The following is a 20,702-nucleotide window of genomic DNA, read 5'->3' as shown; positions in this document are numbered from 1 at the left end:
CTTCTTTCTCTCTCTTGTGCGTGTGCATCTGCACTTTCCAGTATTCAATACCCCATAAGAAGGGTTGAAATAAGAGATGCACAGAACATCACTTATTAGGTTTGCAGCCCCTGTTTGAAAAACCAGGCAAGGTCTGCTTTTTCAATAGTCAATAGTGTCATGGGATTGGAGAATGCTGGATGATTTCTTAATGACATGATGAGCCACAATTTTTATGAGGTAATATGATAACTTTAGCAATTACTGCTAGTAAAATGAGACTGAGCCAGCAGGGGAAGAGGAGGAAAGAAACATAGATTTTAAGTCAGTCTACTAATTTTTTGGTAATTTTCCTGCCAATTCTTACTCTTCCTGGAAGACACAGTGTGGGTAGTGCTAACATTTGGCATAAGCTGTAACTTTTCTTCTGGGCATGCAACAGAAAGCTCTTTTCCTTTTGAAGATGTATTTGTTATGTCTGACGCTGTATGAGGGAGACTGCATGGCAGAAAAAAATCAATTTCTCCTTCATGATACTGTTAAGAGCAATCTGAAAAAGCATAAGTATAGAATGATTACTGCAATAAAATCTAAAGACCTTGTTGTACTACGAAGCAGTGTAATAACAATGAGCCTCTGGCCCACAAAGCTTTACAGTCATTAAGTATGAAATACAAGAGGAAGAAACAGATCAATGGCAAGGAGATTGAATCGCAAGGAGATTGAACTATGCAAGTCATCTGGTTTGTTTTGTTTTGTTTTTTTCATAAAGCCCAAAACAGTGCATAAAGACTGCACTAAGCTAAGCAAGAAGGGGTTTTATATAACAGGAGTCAATGGACTGTCAATGTAAAGGACCATGTGTACAAAGTGACAGGCAAAAACGTTGCTCAATATGATTTCCCGTTTATTCACTGTAAGACAACAGTGAAATAATTTGTTTGAAATTATTGCTAATATTTAGTAAATAGGGCCCATGATTACTTTACATTTAATATTCTCTGGTGCAGAAAAAAACTTGCACAATATCCTCAAAATATCACACAGTAGATCCTGAGATCCAATCCAAGGTCAGGACTTAAACAGCCTGGAATTTGGGATGCTTAATCCTGAATTCCAGCTTTCTGAATGAAACCACATGAACATGAATTCCTAACTTTAAGAGATATTGGATCCAAAATTGGTCCCGGATCAAATAAAGTTTCACATAACTAAAACCAACATGCAGATCTTGGAAACTTTCCTTTCTTGTCTTCTGATTTCCCAGATCTCTGGAGTTGTTCTTCATATCCCATCCAGAGCTGTCCCTGCAGTGTCTTCAAAGAGCATAGTTCATCCCTAAATCTGTTTGGGACATAGAAATGAGGACTGCCTCTCCCTGCTTAGGGTGAGGGGGACAATCTACTGTGACAACCTTGGAGCACATTTAACAAAACTAGATCCCTTCCAGGATAGTGAGGCGAGTGCCCACTATAAGGCACTAAGGGTAGCGACTATTAAATAATTGTTAAATAAATTATTACACTATTATATAAATTATTAAATAAATATATTACATAATGCTTGCTTCTGCTCCCCTGAAAAGCACCTAGAAGACAATACAGCACTCAAGAAGGAACCTCCTGTGACCAAGAGACAGGAACATCCACCTCTAAGGTAATAGTCCTTCTTCCAGTCACAGTGCACTTTGGCATCTTTGGATGAATACAGAAATGGTATAAACCTGTAAAGGAATCACACTCTCTGGTTTTTGCTTTTCCACATCTTCACTGAAGAGAAATTTTTTACTCTTTGGTATCAGGGCTAGAAAGAACTAATTCTGCAGAAAAGTGACAAATGCCAGTTCATAAACGGTTTCTGCTCACACTTTATCTTAGCAATAATGCATATTAAATGTACAACCAAATCCTATCATTCAGAAAAAAAATCTAATAAAATCTGATAAAAAGTACAGATTTCTGTCTTAAATACAAAATATTTGAAAAAAGCTGTCACTCCTCTCAGAATCTGTCATACATTTACATGTGCAACTGAGTGTACATTGGTCTGACTCCATTCATTTTGCTGAAATTACTCCATGAAGGAAATTAAGTCCTCTCTAGTTCTTTCATGGGCAAGTCCAAGCATGTTATGTAGGTTAGGGGTGTAAACAGGCACAAAACAGAGAGCAAAATAAATCCACCATCATCTTTTAAATGTTGTGGCAATGACTGCAACTCTGCTTCAAGAGGAGACTAACTTGCTGGAAGCAGTTGTTAAGGAAATGTCCCTCTCTACTGTTCCTGATCTCGTCTTTGACTTCCATTGCTAACTACTGCTGTTGGAGATGGGTTAGATGGGAGCTTTGGGTAGTCACTGCACTCCTCTCTGCAGCATGTCTTCTTACCTTCTGTCTTTGTCTTATCAGTCCCTATGATCCTCTCTAGTCCTTAAGGACAAAGACCACCTAAGGTACTCCCAGCTCCCCTTTGGGATAAGACAGTTAATCAGTTCCTAGAGCATCTTTAAGGTCACAGCAGCTGGACTGCTACTCATTCTGGGTTGTCAGTAGCACAGATGACCAGTTGTCATGATTTTTCCTCCAAGTATATTTTGGGGTTTGGTAGTTTGTCTCTCCCTTTTTTTTAGCAGTTACTTGTAGTTCAAAAGACTTTCCAGCAGCTGGGCCATCACTTACCTACGGCACACACCCCTCACCCCTAAAAACCGCTCACTCCTCAGTCTGGGCTGGTCAATTCAGCAGTTGATCAACCATTAGAAAAAAGCCAAACAAAAAAAGCTTTCTACCCATCAAAACAATATAAACTTGCCCATTGAGTCTGCCCTAAAATCGTAATCACATTTCAGCTATAGTGAATGGAAGATAATAATAAAAACTGAAATTCTGGAGGAGAACTGAGGATTTCAGAATGCCCTGTGGGTGGCTCCCACTACCAGAAGGATAGGATAAACTCCAGAATCCAGCAACCTGTGCCAAGAACACTAAGCAAGTAACAACTTTTTGTTTGAGAGCTGATACTGGCAAAAGGACTGCAGCTGCTGTAAATGTCACTTGTGTGTGAAAGACAGAGGTACCCACTTAAGCCAGTAGTACTCAAAACATTTAAGGATTTATAGATCAAATGTGGCTTAAAGAGGAGATGAGGCCTGGCAGGCAGTGAAAATCATGCAGTCCACATGGCATTCACTTTCCATTTGTGAAATTTGCTTTCCTAAGCAGGCAGCTATGCCCTCTCCAGCTGTAACCTCCAAACAGATTTCAGGTGCAACACATGTTGCGACCCTCAGGTTAAGAAAGAAGCTGATGACTCTAATGAAACCCAAAATAAATTGTGGTTAATCAAAAGCATTTGTGTCACTGTTGCTTGTATGTGCATCCAGAAAATGATAGAGACATAAGACCTGAGGAGCAAACAGCAGTTGTTCCTAATTCAGATAAGCTGAAACATCCTATGCAGTTTCTTCCACTTGCTTTTTTCCTTCCATAATCATTGTTTGACATTTGTCTGAGCCAGGGCATCTAGCTCCCACTTGTGTGCCAGTGCAGTTGGATAACTCATTCGGTTGCATCGGAGGAGAATGAGATATACAGTCACCAACCCTATACCTCCTGCTGTTAACAGTGCCTATAGTCTCATGCACGAGGAGAGATGGAGAGTTGGTGTTTGCCTGCAGGGGAACAATTTCCAGACACTGGCTTACTGAGTACGCAGAGAAGGAAGGTGCAGAAGCCCATAACAGTGGTGCCTGAGAGTCTGTGCATTACTAAAGTCTACTAGCAATGAGAACCTTTGTCTTGCCTTATGCAAGATTAGCTTTCTGAAGATTAGCTGGCTCATCCTCCTAATGTACTTGGCTCCCTCCGCCCCCTACAAAGACACCTTCTTGCTTTGGATCTATTGGTCAAATCCCCTTCACAAATCCCATGAGAATTCTTCAGACTCAAGGGTTACTCCTCCCTCTTGTCTCTAACACTAGTTCTGGTGAGAGACAGATCAGTGGATGACTGAAGTAGATGGGCTATTGTCATTGCCCTACACTTAGAATTTATAGTCCAGTTTCTTCCTATTGTGTTCATTTATTTTGACCGAAAGTCAGATTAAAACTGAGGTACAATGTGGTAAACAAGAATTGATAAACCTTTCCTGGGGGACTGGGTCAAGTGTAGCTCAGTCTGACATGTATGTGCCTGTTTCTGTCTTCGTGACAGGATAGCTGGACTCCAGATACCAACATGACTGAGCGCTTTGACTGCCACTACTGCAAAGAGTCCCTGTTTGGTAAGAAGTACATCCTGAAGGAGGACAGCCCCTACTGTGTGAAATGCTATGAAAATCTTTATTCCAATACCTGCGAGGAATGTAAAAAACCTATCGGCGCTGACTGCAAGGTATGCCAGATTTGTGTCTTGTTGCAGAAATCTTGGTAGAGCAGCCTGGATACAGAGCTGAGACCTGGAAGAATCCAGCTTAACAGCTACATAGGGGTTCTTTTTGCTGGGAGAGCATAGTTTCTGGACCCCTGTATCTGCTTTTTAGCACTTCATTTGTCAAACCCTTCTTTACCAGGCATGGTAATAGAAGTGCCTTCCTGCAAGGTATAAAATGATCTGATGTAAGAAATTCTCTCTAAGTCATTAGGAGAGTCTGTCCTCAGGGCCAGCTGCGATCTGGAAGAGTGGTAGAAGCAGGTTTTTCATGACTTTGAGTCAGAGAGAGGGAAGCCACTGCTGGCTTCCCAGTGATCATAATTCTATGGTCATCAAAGAGACAAGACACGCTCAAGAAAAAGTGCCAACTTGGGGACCACAAAATCCAGCTAATGCTGACCCACGTAATAAATCAGATAGAGTTAGAAAAAATAGCCTTTTAAATTATTATAAAGGAGTCTAACTAAAGGTTGGAAAGGACAGAGGAGAGACTCTGCTTGAGCTGTGCACTGCTGTACCACATGGAAACACCTCCCTGGTACAATAAGGTGTAACCACCTGCATTTCTTTTAAGATGACCAAAACAACCGGAGTTCCTGCCAGTTTCACCCTGACTGAATGAAGATAGATGAGTCATCCAGTGAAGTGTCTGTTGGACTGCTACAGGCTGACTCCATCCAATAGCTGTCCTCCTTGCACAAAATTGACCTGTTCAAAGTTGGGCAAGAGTTTCACTGACAGAGTGAGATTGCAGTAGATTTGCAATTTGCATTGCATGACCATAGGATTCTTGACCGATACAAGGAGATCTGACGTTTGATTTCCTCCATTGCTTATCTGTACCTCTAGAAGCACCAATTAATTCCTATTAGTGATACTACTACTCAATCACTAGTTCAGAGATACAAAAGTATATGCTTACTCAGATTGGAAAAAATAAATGTTGCATGTCTTCCAAATAGATCTATCCCACTCTATTGGCAAATCAGTGGGAAAGTCCCTTTCAGAAACTTTAGAAAGGTGAGAATGTTTCATCATCAAGACAGGGAACTGGCAATAGCCTGTAAGGGGGTATAAAATTGCCAGCTTTCCTACAGCTCATAAATATTCAGATTAGAGAATAGATACAGCTGGCCTGTCCTGACCTGAAAAAGCAAAAATATTTTTGTCCCATTCCAGAATGTGCTTTTGTTTTAAGGTCTCTTTCTAATCCCCTGAGAAGATATTTCCATGTGTTGATATTCGAGAATTTAAAAACTTGGATTGGCTTCAACAAATCTCGGTCAAAGTATTCAGGAATTAATCAGGCTGAACTTTTCAACCCAGATTTATGGATTTAGGGAGTGTGGGTGTTATCCAATATACTGCTTTTTTTTTAAGCAAGACGCACTCTAATAGCAGATAGAGAAAAAAAAGGGCCCCTTAGTCTACAATATAAGAATATTTTATATATGTAAAGAACCAGAACTATATGTGGAAAACACAAATAAGAGATAGTAAATAAATATTTCTTAAAAAGCTATGAAGCATACCAGAAATGAACATATCCTTTTTTGTTTCTGTGACCACTGTTTGTGCCTGTCCATGCTTTATGTTGTAGCTTTTGAAAGTGTTGACCAATTTTAACCAAATTCTGCCAGACAGATAAAAGCTGAAACTTAAATTGCTACAAGATTTTTGAAAAAAAAAACTCAACATGTGCTTGGGTAGAAAAAGACACGCTATGAATGTTCCCACTGAAAAGAAAACTAGAGTAGTTTTTCAACTGCAGTAACAGACACTAGAGAACACATTTGAGAGAGCCCTTACAAATGTCTCAGCCCCAAGACAAGTTTCAGACCAAGTATGTCCACTATATGACTGAGCATAATTCAGCCGTGAAACACAAAGTCACAAAAAAATCAGACTTCTACTTCTCATTAAACTGTATGTATACCTAGGGATATAAATACATAAGAAATACACACACAGACATACACGTACGTATTTTTCTATATATCTTTCTAAACCTTGCATTTACTTTTTCACCTCAACAAAGAAGATAAATTGCACTGTGTTTGAGAATGAAACCAGTATGTTTACTTCATGTACAAAATGGACTCCACATTTGTTTATATGTTCTGACATAACCTACGGTTGTAAAATTTGGAACAAAAATCTAGTGGAGTGATAGTGTTATCAGAAAAGGTCATGTCTGGGCCTCTGCATCTAGCAGGGGTGCCCATTCTTGCACCCACATTGCAACCTGAAAGTCCCACGCAGCTCTCACCTCAGATCTTCTTTTGCAAGTCCCTTCTAGGCCACCATTGTTTTTCTACACTTAGAAAAGCTGCGCTGAGAACCAGGTGCTCTTAATTTCCCTCTTTCCAGCCCTCCCAATTAAAAGCAGCCCTTCTTTAGATGACAGGGTTAAACCAAAGTAAAACAGGTGTTGACAAGAGGACTGCCAGCTCTCTGTCTCTGAACTCCTGTGGTGTACCAGCACTGATGCACAGAATCAATTCACCTGAGTTGAACTTAAGCCTGCTCAGACACTGGTAATACTCCAATTCTGACAGCACTGGGACCTGAGAGGATGAAACTGATGCCAGATTTTCCCATTGTGTTTAAGCTCTGGTACAGAGAGCCCACAAGATAACCATACTGAAGAAAGGCTTTCCTTGAATTCAAATCAGGGGAAAATTTGTTTCACTATCTTTCTAGTTTTTATAGTAATTTATGGGTAGCTGTGAAAGTAACTGAGTAATAACTGATTTGTTCTTTATTTTAAAAAGCAATTTTTTTCCATCAAAAAATCCCAGATTGACAACATGTGTCTGAATGACATCTTTGGATTTAGGCCATTTCATTAACTGTAAACAATTCTAGCTGATGTTTCACAGACAGATTAAAAGCTTCACATACTGTGTGGTAGAAGGCATTGGCAGGCAGTAGAAAAACACGATGCCATTTTTCTCACAGCTATTATACATTATTCATATGTTAACACATTTTAGTATAAATTTACCTTTTCTAAAAAAAAAAAAGGCATTTTGTTGCCTACATCCCTGGTGAACACTTACCACACCTACAGTTTCACGCTTCTTTCTGGAAATCCATCCATTATATTCCCATGTGCTTAACTGCTGAAGCATGACTTTTGGTTGACTTTGGCTTTTTTAATACTTTCCTTGCAGATCCTATGGTATAGAAATCATTGCAAAACCAGGAAATATCTGCAGTAATCCAGTGTTTAATGCAGTCCACAAGTTGTCCTTGGCAGGCAGGGAGGGGCGAACACTCTTACTGCAACATGTGAGAATTAAATTATAAGTGGATTGTGAGATGAAGCTACTGTCTCAGCACGCAGGCCAAAAATGAGTCAGAAGGGTCAGTCTTAAATAAACTAAACAAAAAATTAAAACCTCTAGTAATGCAGATAAGGAAAGGGATAAAATAATTATTTTTCTCATTTTAACTATTTAAACCTTGTCCTGACTTGCAGCACTTTTTCAGTGCATTACTGAATCTCAGACTAGTTGTAAAGTGGAATGGTAAAAGAGGTAGATACCCTAATATCTTCTCATACCCCTAAGGGTCTGGGTCCAGCACAGTATCACTCGGTTTTATCTTTTCTCAACATGCTTTTGACAGGTATGTGCCAGTCTAACATACTTAAGTGCTTTGCTACAGGGTGTGTGTAGTGTACAATCTGCACAGCATTTTGTTGGCGTACCCCGTTTCCTCTGCTCTTCTGAAAAGAGCATTGTGGCAGGCAAAAAAGCCTAATATAGTCTTTGTTTGTGAACAACACATGCAGTTCCTCTTCTGGTAATAAGCTCTCTAATCTCCTTCTTCCTGTTGGATCCCTGCTGAAAGCCAGTTCAAGAAAAATGCTAATGCATAATGGCTTCAGTCTACTTAGATTTAAAAAGCCAGAGTACAAGACAACATATGAGGAGCCTTAAGCATAACTCGGTGACCTGGTAACTCTAGTCTTGGGGTCTCCTAGGTTTTGGATTTTTTTAAAAACAATTTTCTAGTTTAAAAAAAGTCACAGTCCCACCCTAGAGACTAAATAAACCACATTGGAGCAAAACTGTACAGAACTACGTAAAAGCTGTTAAAACATCATCTTGCCAATGTTAACAGTTATTTTGTCAAAGTTTTCTTTGTGAGTGACATAAGGAAAACAAGAGAAAATAAAATTACTTTAAAAGCACATAATGGCTTTTCAAAACCATGAGTTTCAAACCTGTTTTGCATGGCATGACTCTAAAAAGTCTCAGATACAAATAGGATCTTGCGTCAAGTTTTGCTTACAGTCATCTGAGCACCTACAAAAGATCTCCACTTGGTCGACACTCTGATGTCTGTTTGAGAAACATTCATTGTTCATTTGGTTGTGTCACAGAACTCTGAGCTGAAATTTTCTGCTGAGGTTGATACTGATATCAGGCTGAGAAAAGAGCCCATTAAAATATGAGTAGTTTCAGGGATTGCTAATTTAGTTAATTTTTAATCTTCAAATGAAACTATACGAGAGAAGGATTATTTTCTATATTCAGAAGAAATGTCACTGAATTAAGTGTTAAAAATTCTCTCTCCAAATACTTCTACAGGATTTATCACAGCTCTGCAGAGATGGTATTGTCCTTCTCCCTTTCTCTTTGCTGTAGTAGCACATCCCAAACTGGTTTGGTGCTCTCTGCACTTCAGCTGCAAAATGCTTGTACAGGGCAGAGTATGTCCATGAGCACCTGTGTGCAAGAATCTCCCATTCCACTTCTCAAATGCCAGCCTATGGTAATTCTTCAGTCTCTTATCTGTGCTTTATCTAACAAGTCTCTTATATATGTTCATGGGTGCCTTCTCTAACAAGAGCACATGGCAGTCAGTTTTCATAGAGGCACAGATGATGGCAGAAAGAGTCGTTCTCTATATGACTCTTTTAGGCAACATAGAAGGTTGCATTAAAATCTACGCTTAAAATATGTAGCACCAGGGACTCATTTCCCTTGAGCTGCATGAAACAGTTGACAAGTCATGCCTATCAATATTTTAAGGACATACTGCAGTTCTGTGTCCACAATAGTAATATTCTGTTTCTGTTCTTCCTGGAAATCCATGCAATAAACAGGAATTAGTTGTATATTCCTTGTAACTTCTGCTGGAACAGATTTATTTGGGTTACAATCAGCTAGCATAAACTAGCATTCACATGCCTAGACTAAATCTGATGCTCTTTCAGTTTAGCAGAGGACCAGCCTGACCTTCAGATAAGTTTGAAGTCAGTTATGCACATACAACTTCTCCAGTGTAGAATCTGCTCCAGATCAATACATCCACAGCTTATGAACAAGCCAAAGGTTTCAGCGATATAGACAACACACTGAAGTAGACCAAATCTCCTTTTCAGTTACTTTATTACACTGATTTAAGAAGAATCATGATGCATATATGGTTTCATCAGTACCTTGGACTTCCTTGCTTTCAGATGTGACAGATTCAGAGAGAGAAGGCGATATCCAATTCATCATTCTAATATTCTGTTGTAGGCATCTCAAAGCCAGGCATCTTAGATTCTCTCTACATTCAATGACAATACCTGTTATAATAATCCAAAGTATCTGAAGATTATTCAATTCAGTCTTTATCTTGGGTACTTTGTGTTGTAGTTGTTCTTCATCACTTTGCCATGATGAAATATCTCCTACTTTCACCTACCCAGCTACTACCTATAGAATCTGCCATCATAACTGACTCAAGAACCAAATCTTTCATCATTCACACCTAATCTTTTTCTTCATTACTCCTCTTCTAAAAGGCATGCACCTTCTCCAGGGTAAAATTTTATTGACAAAATAAGCAGACAGCAGCACGTGAACCGTGGAGATTAAATGATATCTTGCAGAACATTGCAAAAGGAGGGAAAAGGTAGCAAGTGGGGAAAAAGAACGGAATACATCATGTTGCAAAAGAAAGAAAATCAGATCTGTTGTGATTCTACTCTCTACCAGGCAAATTTCACATTTTGGAAATCACTGTTGGCTGTATATTGTATTCTTTTCTATTGAAAATATAATCTGAGATCAGATTTAGGCTATTCAACTTGGTTTAAAGAGAATAAAATGTAGACAACTTCTGAAAAAAATTGTTTTCAATTTGCTATTAAAAAAGATTAAAATTTTACGGTGAGAAATTTGTGCTGTTTCAAAAGGTGCTAGCTGAAAAGAATAGATGAGCTGAATAAACAAGTGCCCAGAAGCTGTAAAGTGGGAGTCTTAGATATTCTGTCACAGAGTGCAATCTCAGAGATGCAAGACGCATTGATACCAACTGTTATTCACAGCGATTTAGGAAATTTAGGTGAGTAGTGCAGATGTCCAAACAAAAATGCTTAATTGCATGGTCAATTTCTGACTGAAATCACTATCATTTAACAAGTTACTACATATCAGCTAAGCTAGATGAAACTATATCAGTGTTTCCTATTAGCTACTTATGAGAACAAGGCTCCTGAAGACATAATATGCTGTTATTTTAAGTTAACCCAGATCCACAGTATCTTTTGTTTGCTCTGGGCTAAGATTGCTCATTTGGAGTTACCTGTGACTGTACTGACTGACATAGAGCAGCTTAGGCCAGATCAGGTACAAACACTTTGTGATGCTTTACACAACTAAAAAATCTGGTATTCTACAACTCATTCTTTTCCTTCAGTTAACCAGATTAGCTCGGTGCCTGCAACAAATACATAGTAGATCTTGAGCTAGAAGTTATTTCTGCTTCATTCATGACAGTACTAACCACTCACACTCCCAACCCAAACTAAAGCCTATATGTTTTGGGGTAGACACCTTTTCTTGTAATGATCCAAGCTCCATTTTGTGAGAAATCCAAAGTCACTGTTCAAGTGTTACACGATTAGGCCACCTTAATTCAAATTTTAAAAAGCCCAATTCATTGCTTTAGGTCACAATTTTTAGAAGGACTGGGGGTTTTTAAATAATAAGAGGACCACTGTGGAGAGTATTTTAAATACTTACACCCTCACATTAATCATTTGACCAGTATTCTGGATCACTGGGTGCAGGTACAGTGTGATCTCGCATCTTTCAGTCCAATATACAGGTATATTGAAATATACGTAAAACAAAACATAAGAGTCTGTAAAGATTTATTGCAGTGAAAAAAAAACCCGAAGAGGTCAGATCTGTTTCACCCTTGGTGTAAGTCTGTTGAACTGAAAAAGTACCAGAAAGCAGTTGGGAAAAGGATTTCTGTTCAGGAGTGAATATGTATGAAATTACTTAGGAATCAGCAATAGATAAGGCACACCTATGAGGTTAACAAGTTTTAATCTGCCTCAAAAGTGGAGCTTTATTCTCAAAGGAAATACCTAAATGAAATGAGTTGATCCTCTGTTGCATACAAAAAAAGTTACCTTGAACTGAAAAAGGGCCAGTAGTTGTCATGAGCTGTTCTTAGTTATCACAGCAAAATAAGTTCACCTTCATCAGAACATTTTGTTTTCTTGAACTGTACAAATTAGTCCCAGCTCCTGGCTGCAGTTCAGATTTGGATATATTTGCATTATCTGAGCTTCTAGTTGTGCAAACTGTTCATTTCACTTGCTTTGTGGTTTTGGATTTCTACAGGATCTGTCTTACAAGGACCGCCACTGGCATGAAACCTGCTTCCACTGCTTCCAGTGCAAGAATTCATTGGTGGACAAACCTTTTGCTGCAAAAGAGGAACATCTACTTTGTACTGACTGCTACTCCAATGAATACTCTTCCAAATGTAATGAGTGCAAGAAGACTATTATGCCAGGTTAGGATGTTCACTTTTTGGACTAAGAAAAGATTAGGCTAAATATTAAGCCCAAACTCAGCAACATTTCTGACAGATCTTTTTCCTTGACTATTTCTGCTAAGTCATGGTGAACTATGTAAAATATAGTTGATTGTGCATTCTAAGCTATTTCCATGACCAGAATATGTAATGTTCATAATGTTCATGATGTTCTGCTCATGGCAGAATTATTATTCACATAAAAGAGATAACTCTTGAAAATTAGTATTTATTTTACTTAGCATTTTTATTAACAGGATTTATAATTTTTTTACAGCAGTATTCATTAAAAGGTTTTTGTTGTCTGGAAAAATAATATTGATCTTTCTTTCCAATCCCAACTTTGTACTCTGTCTTGATTGATTCCACTTCTTGAAAACTGGAAACAGCTTGCAAATTTAACAGCTTACTTAATTTGAAATTTAGCTTTTTATGTGATTACTCTAAATTTAGCTTCTCTCAGAAAAAAATGAAAAATTCATCAAAGTGACTCTGAGGTTCTTCTTGAGCACAAAGATATGAAGAAACAGGAAAGAGCTATTTTCTTTGTCAACATGAAACATGAGGTTATAGTAATATATTGTTAAAACCTCATCTGGTCACGTCAACACTATAACATTCTGTAATAATCTGAGGGCTTTAAATTAAAAGGGCTATCAGTGCAGAAATAAAATATTAAAAGACAATTTGAAGAATCCTTGTACACACTCCATTATGATTACTAGTTACTTCGCCAGCTGGTTCTGACATTGGTCACCTTAGACAAAAGGAAAACCAAAACATTGTGCTCCTAAGGTGTAAAAATGAGGATTTGATGATAAAGTAGGACTTTTAACTAGAAATAACAACAATATTTAAAAGCAGCATTATCATGACATGCCTGTTAAATACTAAAGTAATTACAAGATTTATCTTTCAATCCTTCTGCAAATTAAACTCACATTGACTTCAGTCCAGGCTCCCCCTGCCTTGAGTTTCAGTGACAACACAATCCCTGAGAGAGAACAGCTGAAAATGTGAAAATAAAATTCTAGACTATAAAAAAAAATATTCACATCTCCTTTTCCACAACATCATTCCTTCAAGGACTGATTTGTTTGCTCCTTGGCATGATATAGAAATTTAGCAGCACAGAGAGGGCATAATTTTTAGAAGATGTCCATTAATAAAATGGAACAGAAATATTCAAGCATATAAGCATCAGGCAGAAAGATAATTAACAGTTCACTTACTACTGCTGCAGGTAAATGCTTTAAAAAACCCCACCACCAAATAAATCTGGGCAGAATTTAATGAGACCATAAAAAAAAAAAGAAGAAAAACATGCAACTAGTAAACAAAGATGAATTAATATTTGAGAAGAGGGAAAATGGCAAAACTTCACTCTGTAAGTAATGGTGGGGCGGAGAGTTAGCATTAATAGCATTAGTGTGGTTCTTCATCATTAGCCAATGTGCTTAGCTTGTCAGTCTTCCAAGCATTTGACATCATGTTTGTTGTTACAGGCTCCAAGAATGATGCAGAACTGTAGGAACAACATTTGTTTGTTTATCCTTCTGGCCAGTATCAAATATTCTGACTTGAAGTGGTAAATAGGAAATTATACAGTGTGCAAAGAAATTTGTCCATATAATAGGGCATCTCCAATTTCCTGGAAGGGCTCAGAATCCACCTGTCATACAGTGGACTGAATCTGCAAAACAAAGTATCTGAACCCTAAACCTTGATTCTAGAGAATCATTCATTTCCTAAGTACTAAACCACTTTTCTATTTTTCATTTAAGGACTATTTAAAGATTTTTCTCCCTTTCACGTTGCAACTATGTTTTCAACTTAGAGAGAAAGGTTCTTTTCTACTGAAAGTCTCAAGAGACAGAAAAGCATTCAGATTAGGTGTTGCTGAGCTGGAAATGATTACAAACTTAGAGTAGACCTCAATGAGGACAGGAAAAAGACCCCAGAGCAGATATGAAGTAGTCCTTTGTCTTGGACAGTGACTATATTTCATTGGGAAAGGGAAGAAAGACGGTTGCCAGGAATTGGATGCCCCATCCCTGGCAGTGTTCAAGGCCAGGTTGGATGGGGCTTTAAACAGTGAGAGGTGTCCCTGCCCATGGCAGGGGGTTTGGAACCAGGTGATCTTTAAGGCCCCTTCCAACCCAAAAAATTCTATGATTCTATAATTAACCAGGTATCTTGCTGTTATCTGGAAAAGAAACAAAGTAGACTTGAAATGAATGAAGTCAATCTTTAACAAGGAACGGCCTTACCTTCACTCAGCACTAACAGCAGCTTTTATTGGCATCTCTCAAGTTCACCAGAATTTTCCTTTGCATTAGAATTCATTATTAGCCCAATAATACCACAAAAAGGTGTTTTAAGCCATCATTATTATCAATAAATGTTTCTCTTCTTCACAGGAGGAGAAGAACCTCTTGCTCTTCAAAAACTTTAAATGGTATTCAATACTACACAAAGCTGGTAAAAACATGAAATAGCCTATAGCTCAGAGCTGCACTGCTTGTTGACTGACAGCCAGATGCCAGGCAAACAAGTACAAATGGCATCCATCTCATCCAGAAGAAGTTCAGTTGATGCTCTGGTCTCATTACAGGTACTCGGAAGATGGAATACAAAGGCAACAGCTGGCACGAGACCTGCTTTATCTGCTACCGCTGCCAACAGCCTATTGGGACAAAGAGTTTCATCCCTAAGGACCACCAAAACTTTTGTGTACCCTGCTATGAAAAGCAATTTGCCATGCAGTGTGTCCAGTGCAAGAAGGTAATGCTCTTACTTTACTTACCTGAAACCTAAGGCATTGAAGTCCATCCTGTTCTATGTCCAAAGAGGTAGAATATATCATTTTTTATGTATTAAAAAGATCCAGAATCAACTCATTTTAAGAAATATTTTCAGTTCCCATCCTGCATCAGGCACAGCATTTGCTACAAAGAGACTTCTCTTAGGGTTAAAGATCCCTTTATATTGAAAGCATACAGAGAGCATACTAACAAAAAACAAAAACAAAACAAAAAACCAGCAACAAACAAAACAATAAAAACAAAATAAAAATTAACCTCATTCCAATATAATCCAGCATATATCACGTACCTAAACATTTCAGCTGGAAGACAAAGATGGAAGGAAGATGAGATAACACAGATCATTATTTTTAATATTCTAATGACATTCAAGAGAACTTTACACAGAGCAAGTGCTGCTCCTGAAATAAACACTAGTATGGCTTTCTAGGCTAAGGACCTTTTATTTGTGAATTTCCTAAATTTCATACACAGACACTGAAAATATTTTAGAATTCCTTCTTAAAGAGACTTGTCTCATCGTTTTGGAACTAATAAATCCCACTTTCCTATGGATATATGCATAGGCAAAGACAATCAAAATTATGGCTATATCCACAATAAATTTCTTTTCCCACTGCCACTTCTTCCTCTCCCTTTACCCTCTACATACCTTCAGTCACCACCTATGCCCACACTACCCAGACTTTCTTCCAAATGTGCTACCTACTCATTCACCCTTCCAGTCAAGCAAAGCTGCAACTTTGCCAGACATACAAACTGGCCAGAAACAGCTGCTTCTTTGCTGCTGCACAGGCAGAACAAAATAGGTGAAAGCTAATTTTTTCTTTCAGCCTTTTACCAAAAATTTACCTAGTTACTCTTACTACCTCCTACCCATCCATCAATTTTCTGAAACTTCTAGGAGTTTCAGATCTTAAAAAGTCTGCTTATTGTCCAATTTTAACCACACTTGAGAACAGACTCAACTCGGGAAAGAGGTGAAGACAGACATAAATATATACATATACATACATATATATATATATGTGCATATATTTATATATACACAGATATATATATATATATCAGGCAGTATGATCACATACAGACTCGATTCCCAGGGAGTTTTACGTTAGTGAAGAAGGGAAGAAAAATCAAACTATCCAATTTTACAGCCTTCTTAGGAATTCTCAAAGGATCAAAAATTCAGTTTGTTTAAATCAGGGGAGCTGTTTTTGTAGGCAACAACTTCTTGTAAGAGAAAAATTCCTGACAAAGGCTGAAGAAGAAGAAAGTAAAGACTTCAGATAAAATATGAAATAAAATAGTCACAGAATCACAGAATCAGCTAGGTTGGAAAAGACCTCTGAGATCATCAAGTCCAACCTGTGACCCAACACCACTCTGTCAACTAGACCATGGCACTAAGTGCCACATCTAGGGATGGTGACTTCACCACCTCCCTGGGTAGCCCATTCCAATGTCTGATCTCTGTGTAAAGAATTTCTTTCTAATGTCTAAGCTAAACTTCCCCTGGCAGAGCTTGTCTCTTGTCCTACCGTTGGTTTCCTGGGAGAAGAGACCAACCCCCACCTGGCTACAACCTCCTCTCAGGTCATTGTAGAGAGTGATGAGGTCTCCCCTGAGCCTCCTCTTCTCCAGGCTAGACAACCCCAGCTCCCTCAGCCTCTCCTCATAGGATTTGTGCTCCAGTCCCTTCACCAGCCTTGTTGCTCTTCTCCGGACCTCCTCCAGCACCTCAATATCCTTCCTGAACTGAGGGGCCCAGAGCTGGACACAGTACTCATGCCAGGCTCAGAGACTCCCCACAGCCAGTGTCCTGGACAGCTGCATTCTTCTTGGGGGTTCTGTCTGGGTTAGAACACTCCTGCTGGCAGCAGCAGCAGTGTCTTTTGATCATTTGGAAACCATTGCTGGATCTAGTTGAGCAGGAGACAAAACAAAAACAACAATCACCGAATAAAACCATGCACACCTACCACACAACCCACGAGCAAGAACCAGGGAGAGTGGCTGCACCCTTTCTGCTCATCCTGCCTGTGCGAACTGCCATGAAAACTGTAGTGCCACACCCTCACTGATGTGCCACACCCCTGTCCACTTCTCTCCCTAGGGATTCTTTAAATCACCTGCAAATGGGCCTGGCAACACCCCCTGCTCATCTGGTTGGCTCCCAAGAGTAGCCAAGCCCGGGTCTTTGCCAAAGTAACAAGCTGAAATACATAAGGTAGTCATTTCACCAGGAAGAAAGAGGAGGTAAAGGAACAGTGATGAGACAGATTCTAGCACATGCGTATGAAAAGCGACATAGAAAGAATAGCTTGGAAAACAAAGAGGACAACTGAGAGGCAGATTTCACAACATATGCAGAATAAAGTACTTTTACTATGGGTCTTGTTTGCATAAATTAGGAAATTATAATAAATGACTTGCATAATTTTCTCAAGATCAACTCCCACCCATAAAAATCTCATCACCCTTCCTCTCTACCAAATCAAAACACAAACCTGCCACCCTTAATAAAACACTTTCTATCTTATTTTTCCTAAAACAGGCTATCACTACAGGAGGTGTTACTTACCGGGAGCAGCCATGGCATAAGGAGTGCTTCGTTTGTACTGGATGCAAGAAGCAGTTGTCTGGACAACGCTTTACCTCCAGGGATGAGTTTGCATACTGCTTGAGCTGCTTCTGCAACCTCTATGCCAAAAAGTGTGCTGGGTGCACAAACCCAATCAGTGGTAGGTCTCTCGTAGCTTTTATATTTTGTGGGGGTTTTGTGTGTTAGGGTTTTTTTGTTTGGTTTGGGTTTTTTTGGGTTTTGTTTTGGTTTGCCTTTTTATTTTCAGTGAACTACTTCTAATATTAAAAATGGTTCAATAATTTATTCTGAATAACTTGAAAGACTGAAGAGACTATATAATTCAAGATCTATGACGTTAAATACTTAAGATGCCTTTCCAGTGCCTAACAAAAAGAAATGGAAGAGGTCCTTAAATTGAAGTTTCCTCCTTTTCCCCTGATTTTCATGGAACACAGTGGACATGCACTTACAAACCTATGGGTTATGCATGTTCTGTACATCATCCCACTTGTGTTCATTAGAGGGATCACTGACCTCAGCAACAACTGTCCCTTCACCAGTAGGAAGTGTCTAACTGGCTTATACCTCATGCTGTATCAGAGCACATTTCTTCCCTGCCTTCTCAGGACATCAACTGAGAAGTCACAAGGCTTTTAGATACTGCTTTCCAGTGCACAAGCATTTAGAGGAGCAACTGCTTAGAACTTTACTATTAAATAGCATAAAACTATAACCTCCTCTAGGAAGTAATTAGCCTTTAACAGTATGATCTATACAGTCCAAAACTGCAAATGTGAGTTACATCTGGAGCATTGATTACATAGGTCCTAGAAAAGCCAGTGTATAACCCCATAGGTTTTATGTTCGTGTAAAAGAGGCATTTCTCTCTTGAATATTGCAGTCCTTTCTATCATATAGATAGATATGGTTTGTTTCAACATGTTGTTACTAAAGGTAAAATTAAACAAAAAACTCTCTCACTAGGTAAGAGATATGCCAACTAAATCTTTTCACTGACTTCCAAAGCATCGTATTCATTCTAATGCATCATATTCAAATTTTTTGACATTTCTGAGGTTAAGCAAAAGACAATTACCACCAAGACATATTTGACTCTTTTTTTTCTTCTACAACTTCAATATCCCTTATGATAACCTCTATAGCCTCAAACTTTGGAATCCTCCCTGTTCTTTACTAATCTGCTTCTTTTCTTGAGGCACTCTTCCTTCGTAGCTATGAATCAAGTCATGACACAACCCAAAAGGTTTCTTTTTTAATGATGTAAATGCACTTTTACAAAACAAAAAAATAACTTAGATGCCATAAAACATTCTGTAAAAAACTATGAGAATTCTGTTCAAGGGCAGGTGCTTTGCTTTTCTTCAGCTGTATGTTCCCGTGCCATCCCTCAAAAGTTCATTTCTACCATTATTACCAGTTATAACAGCCTCACTCACTAACTTAGCTGAAAGCAACAGAATTATTTGGGGATGAATATACTAGTCGCTACAGAATAAGGATGGCAAAACTAGCATAGTAACAAATGGATTTGTCACAATGGCATTTTTTCACTACTCTGTGTCAGATCTCCATGCCAATGAGGGGAGTCTGCATCACTTGATGGCTGATGTGCTATTCTTTGCTTCTAACAGAAGGCTTTTGTTTTCAAACAGGACTCGGAGGAACCAAGTACATCTCCTTTGAAGAACGGCAGTGGCATAATGATTGCTTTAACTGTAAGAAGTGCTCTCTTTCATTGGTAGGTCGTGGCTTCCTCACAGAAAGGGATGACATCCTTTGCCCTGAATGTGGGAAGGATATCTAAAGCTCAAACTAAGAGGTGAGGAAGAAGAGAGAGGAAAGCCGTGCTTCCAATATATAGTCTGAAACACACGGATGTTCAGAACGAGCTTTGCCATTCTGTGTCTCGCTGTACTATTAACATTACTTAGCCTTTTTCATTATACTCTCCAAGTCTGGAGGGAAAACAAGTCGAATATCTCCAGTAGCAGTGTTGGTGTTTAAGATTTCTGCAGCAAACAAAAACTGATTCAAAATACAAGATGTAAAACCATTTGGCTGTTTTTGACATATATACTATTTTTCATGTTTGTTTTTTTTCCTTCCAGTAAATATTCCAGTTACAGTCAAGTGATACAGTTCAAGGATTACAATGGCCACACACAATACATTCATAGGTGGATATTTAGGGTGAAACCTTCAGCCCACTGAAATTAACAGCAAATGACATTAAATTTCAGTAAAGTGATGGTCTTACCCCAGTGTTCTTGAGCTGTGTGACAAGTGTGTGCTGTCAAATCTGTATAAAGACTGCAAAGGTAGAGTGTGTTTCAATGTACAGGGATTTGTGCCATGCCATAAAGAGATAATGATAATTGGGAGTGCGTCACAATAGGTACAGTTTATTGCATGACTAGCTGATCATTGTGTGAAGTACAAGTTCTGATTGACAGTGTCAGTATTCCAGTTGGTTGACATTACACTGCACAGTGTATTTTTCAAAATAAAATAATTTAAAACAAAACTGTGATTGTGGTTTAATTGTATTTACGTGTTATTTACAAGTAAAATGTTCTCACAGTCTGAAGAAACACAACACATACAAATACTACCCTTTTTGCACCCGGTCATTGGGGGTGTGAAATTTAGACAATCCTCAGAAGAGTCCTGATGATACAGTATAGTCCTCTACTAACTGAAGTCAGTGGGAAAATTATCAGCAAAACTGAGTGTGTGAAAATACTGAACTGAATGCAGCTGATAAAAATGTGTTCATAGGCTCTAAACTCCAAACCAAAGTACTTTTTTCTTCTCATCAAGCAAGGAGGTCAAGACAACTCAAAAGACATTTATCTTTGCAAAAGTCAGCAGCTTAACTTCTATACTAGGGCATGCTTTAATTGTGTTCCGTATTGGGATACATAACACCCTTTGTTGTAGCATAATTTCTGCTACATGTTTGCCACAGAGGCACCTGTCAGCAACAGGGTGCTGGCAGGACTAAAATCAAAAGGAAACAATCCAA

The 20,702-nt window shown here is 38.6% G+C and overlaps 1 protein-coding gene across 11 annotated transcripts in view; it reads left to right on the top strand.

Moving 5' to 3' along the window:
* FHL2 (four and a half LIM domains 2) overlaps nt 1-20,299 on the top strand; it is a 159,314-nt gene extending 139,015 nt beyond the window's left edge. For 4 of the 11 annotated variants that reach the window (XM_051806877.1, XM_051806875.1, XM_051806878.1 and 1 more), the window contains 5 exons: nt 4,190-4,369; nt 12,049-12,223; nt 14,859-15,028; nt 17,627-17,813; nt 19,330-20,298. In XM_051806877.1, coding sequence (XP_051662837.1) covers nt 4,214-4,369; nt 12,049-12,223; nt 14,859-15,028; nt 17,627-17,813; nt 19,330-19,481 — 840 coding nt within the window. In that variant the 5' untranslated portion in view covers nt 4,190-4,213 and the 3' untranslated portion in view covers nt 19,482-20,298. Of the gene's footprint in view, nt 1-1,564; nt 1,636-4,189; nt 4,370-12,048; nt 12,224-14,858; nt 15,029-17,626; nt 17,814-19,329 lie in introns of all 11 variants that reach the window. The other 7 variants (XM_051806879.1, XM_051806882.1, XM_051806881.1 and 4 more) reach the window with 4 other exon arrangements.
* Nucleotides 20,300-20,702: the final 403 nt, after the last annotated feature.

The sequence above is a fragment of the Manacus candei genome, unplaced genomic scaffold (assembly GCF_025592945.1).
Source record: "Manacus candei isolate 608988 ecotype Guabito, Panama unplaced genomic scaffold, ASM2559294v1 h1tg000069l, whole genome shotgun sequence".
Lineage (NCBI taxonomy): Eukaryota > Metazoa > Chordata > Aves > Passeriformes > Pipridae > Manacus > Manacus candei.
Note: the sequence above shows the minus strand (reverse complement) of the source record. Positions and strands in the feature narration are given on the sequence as shown.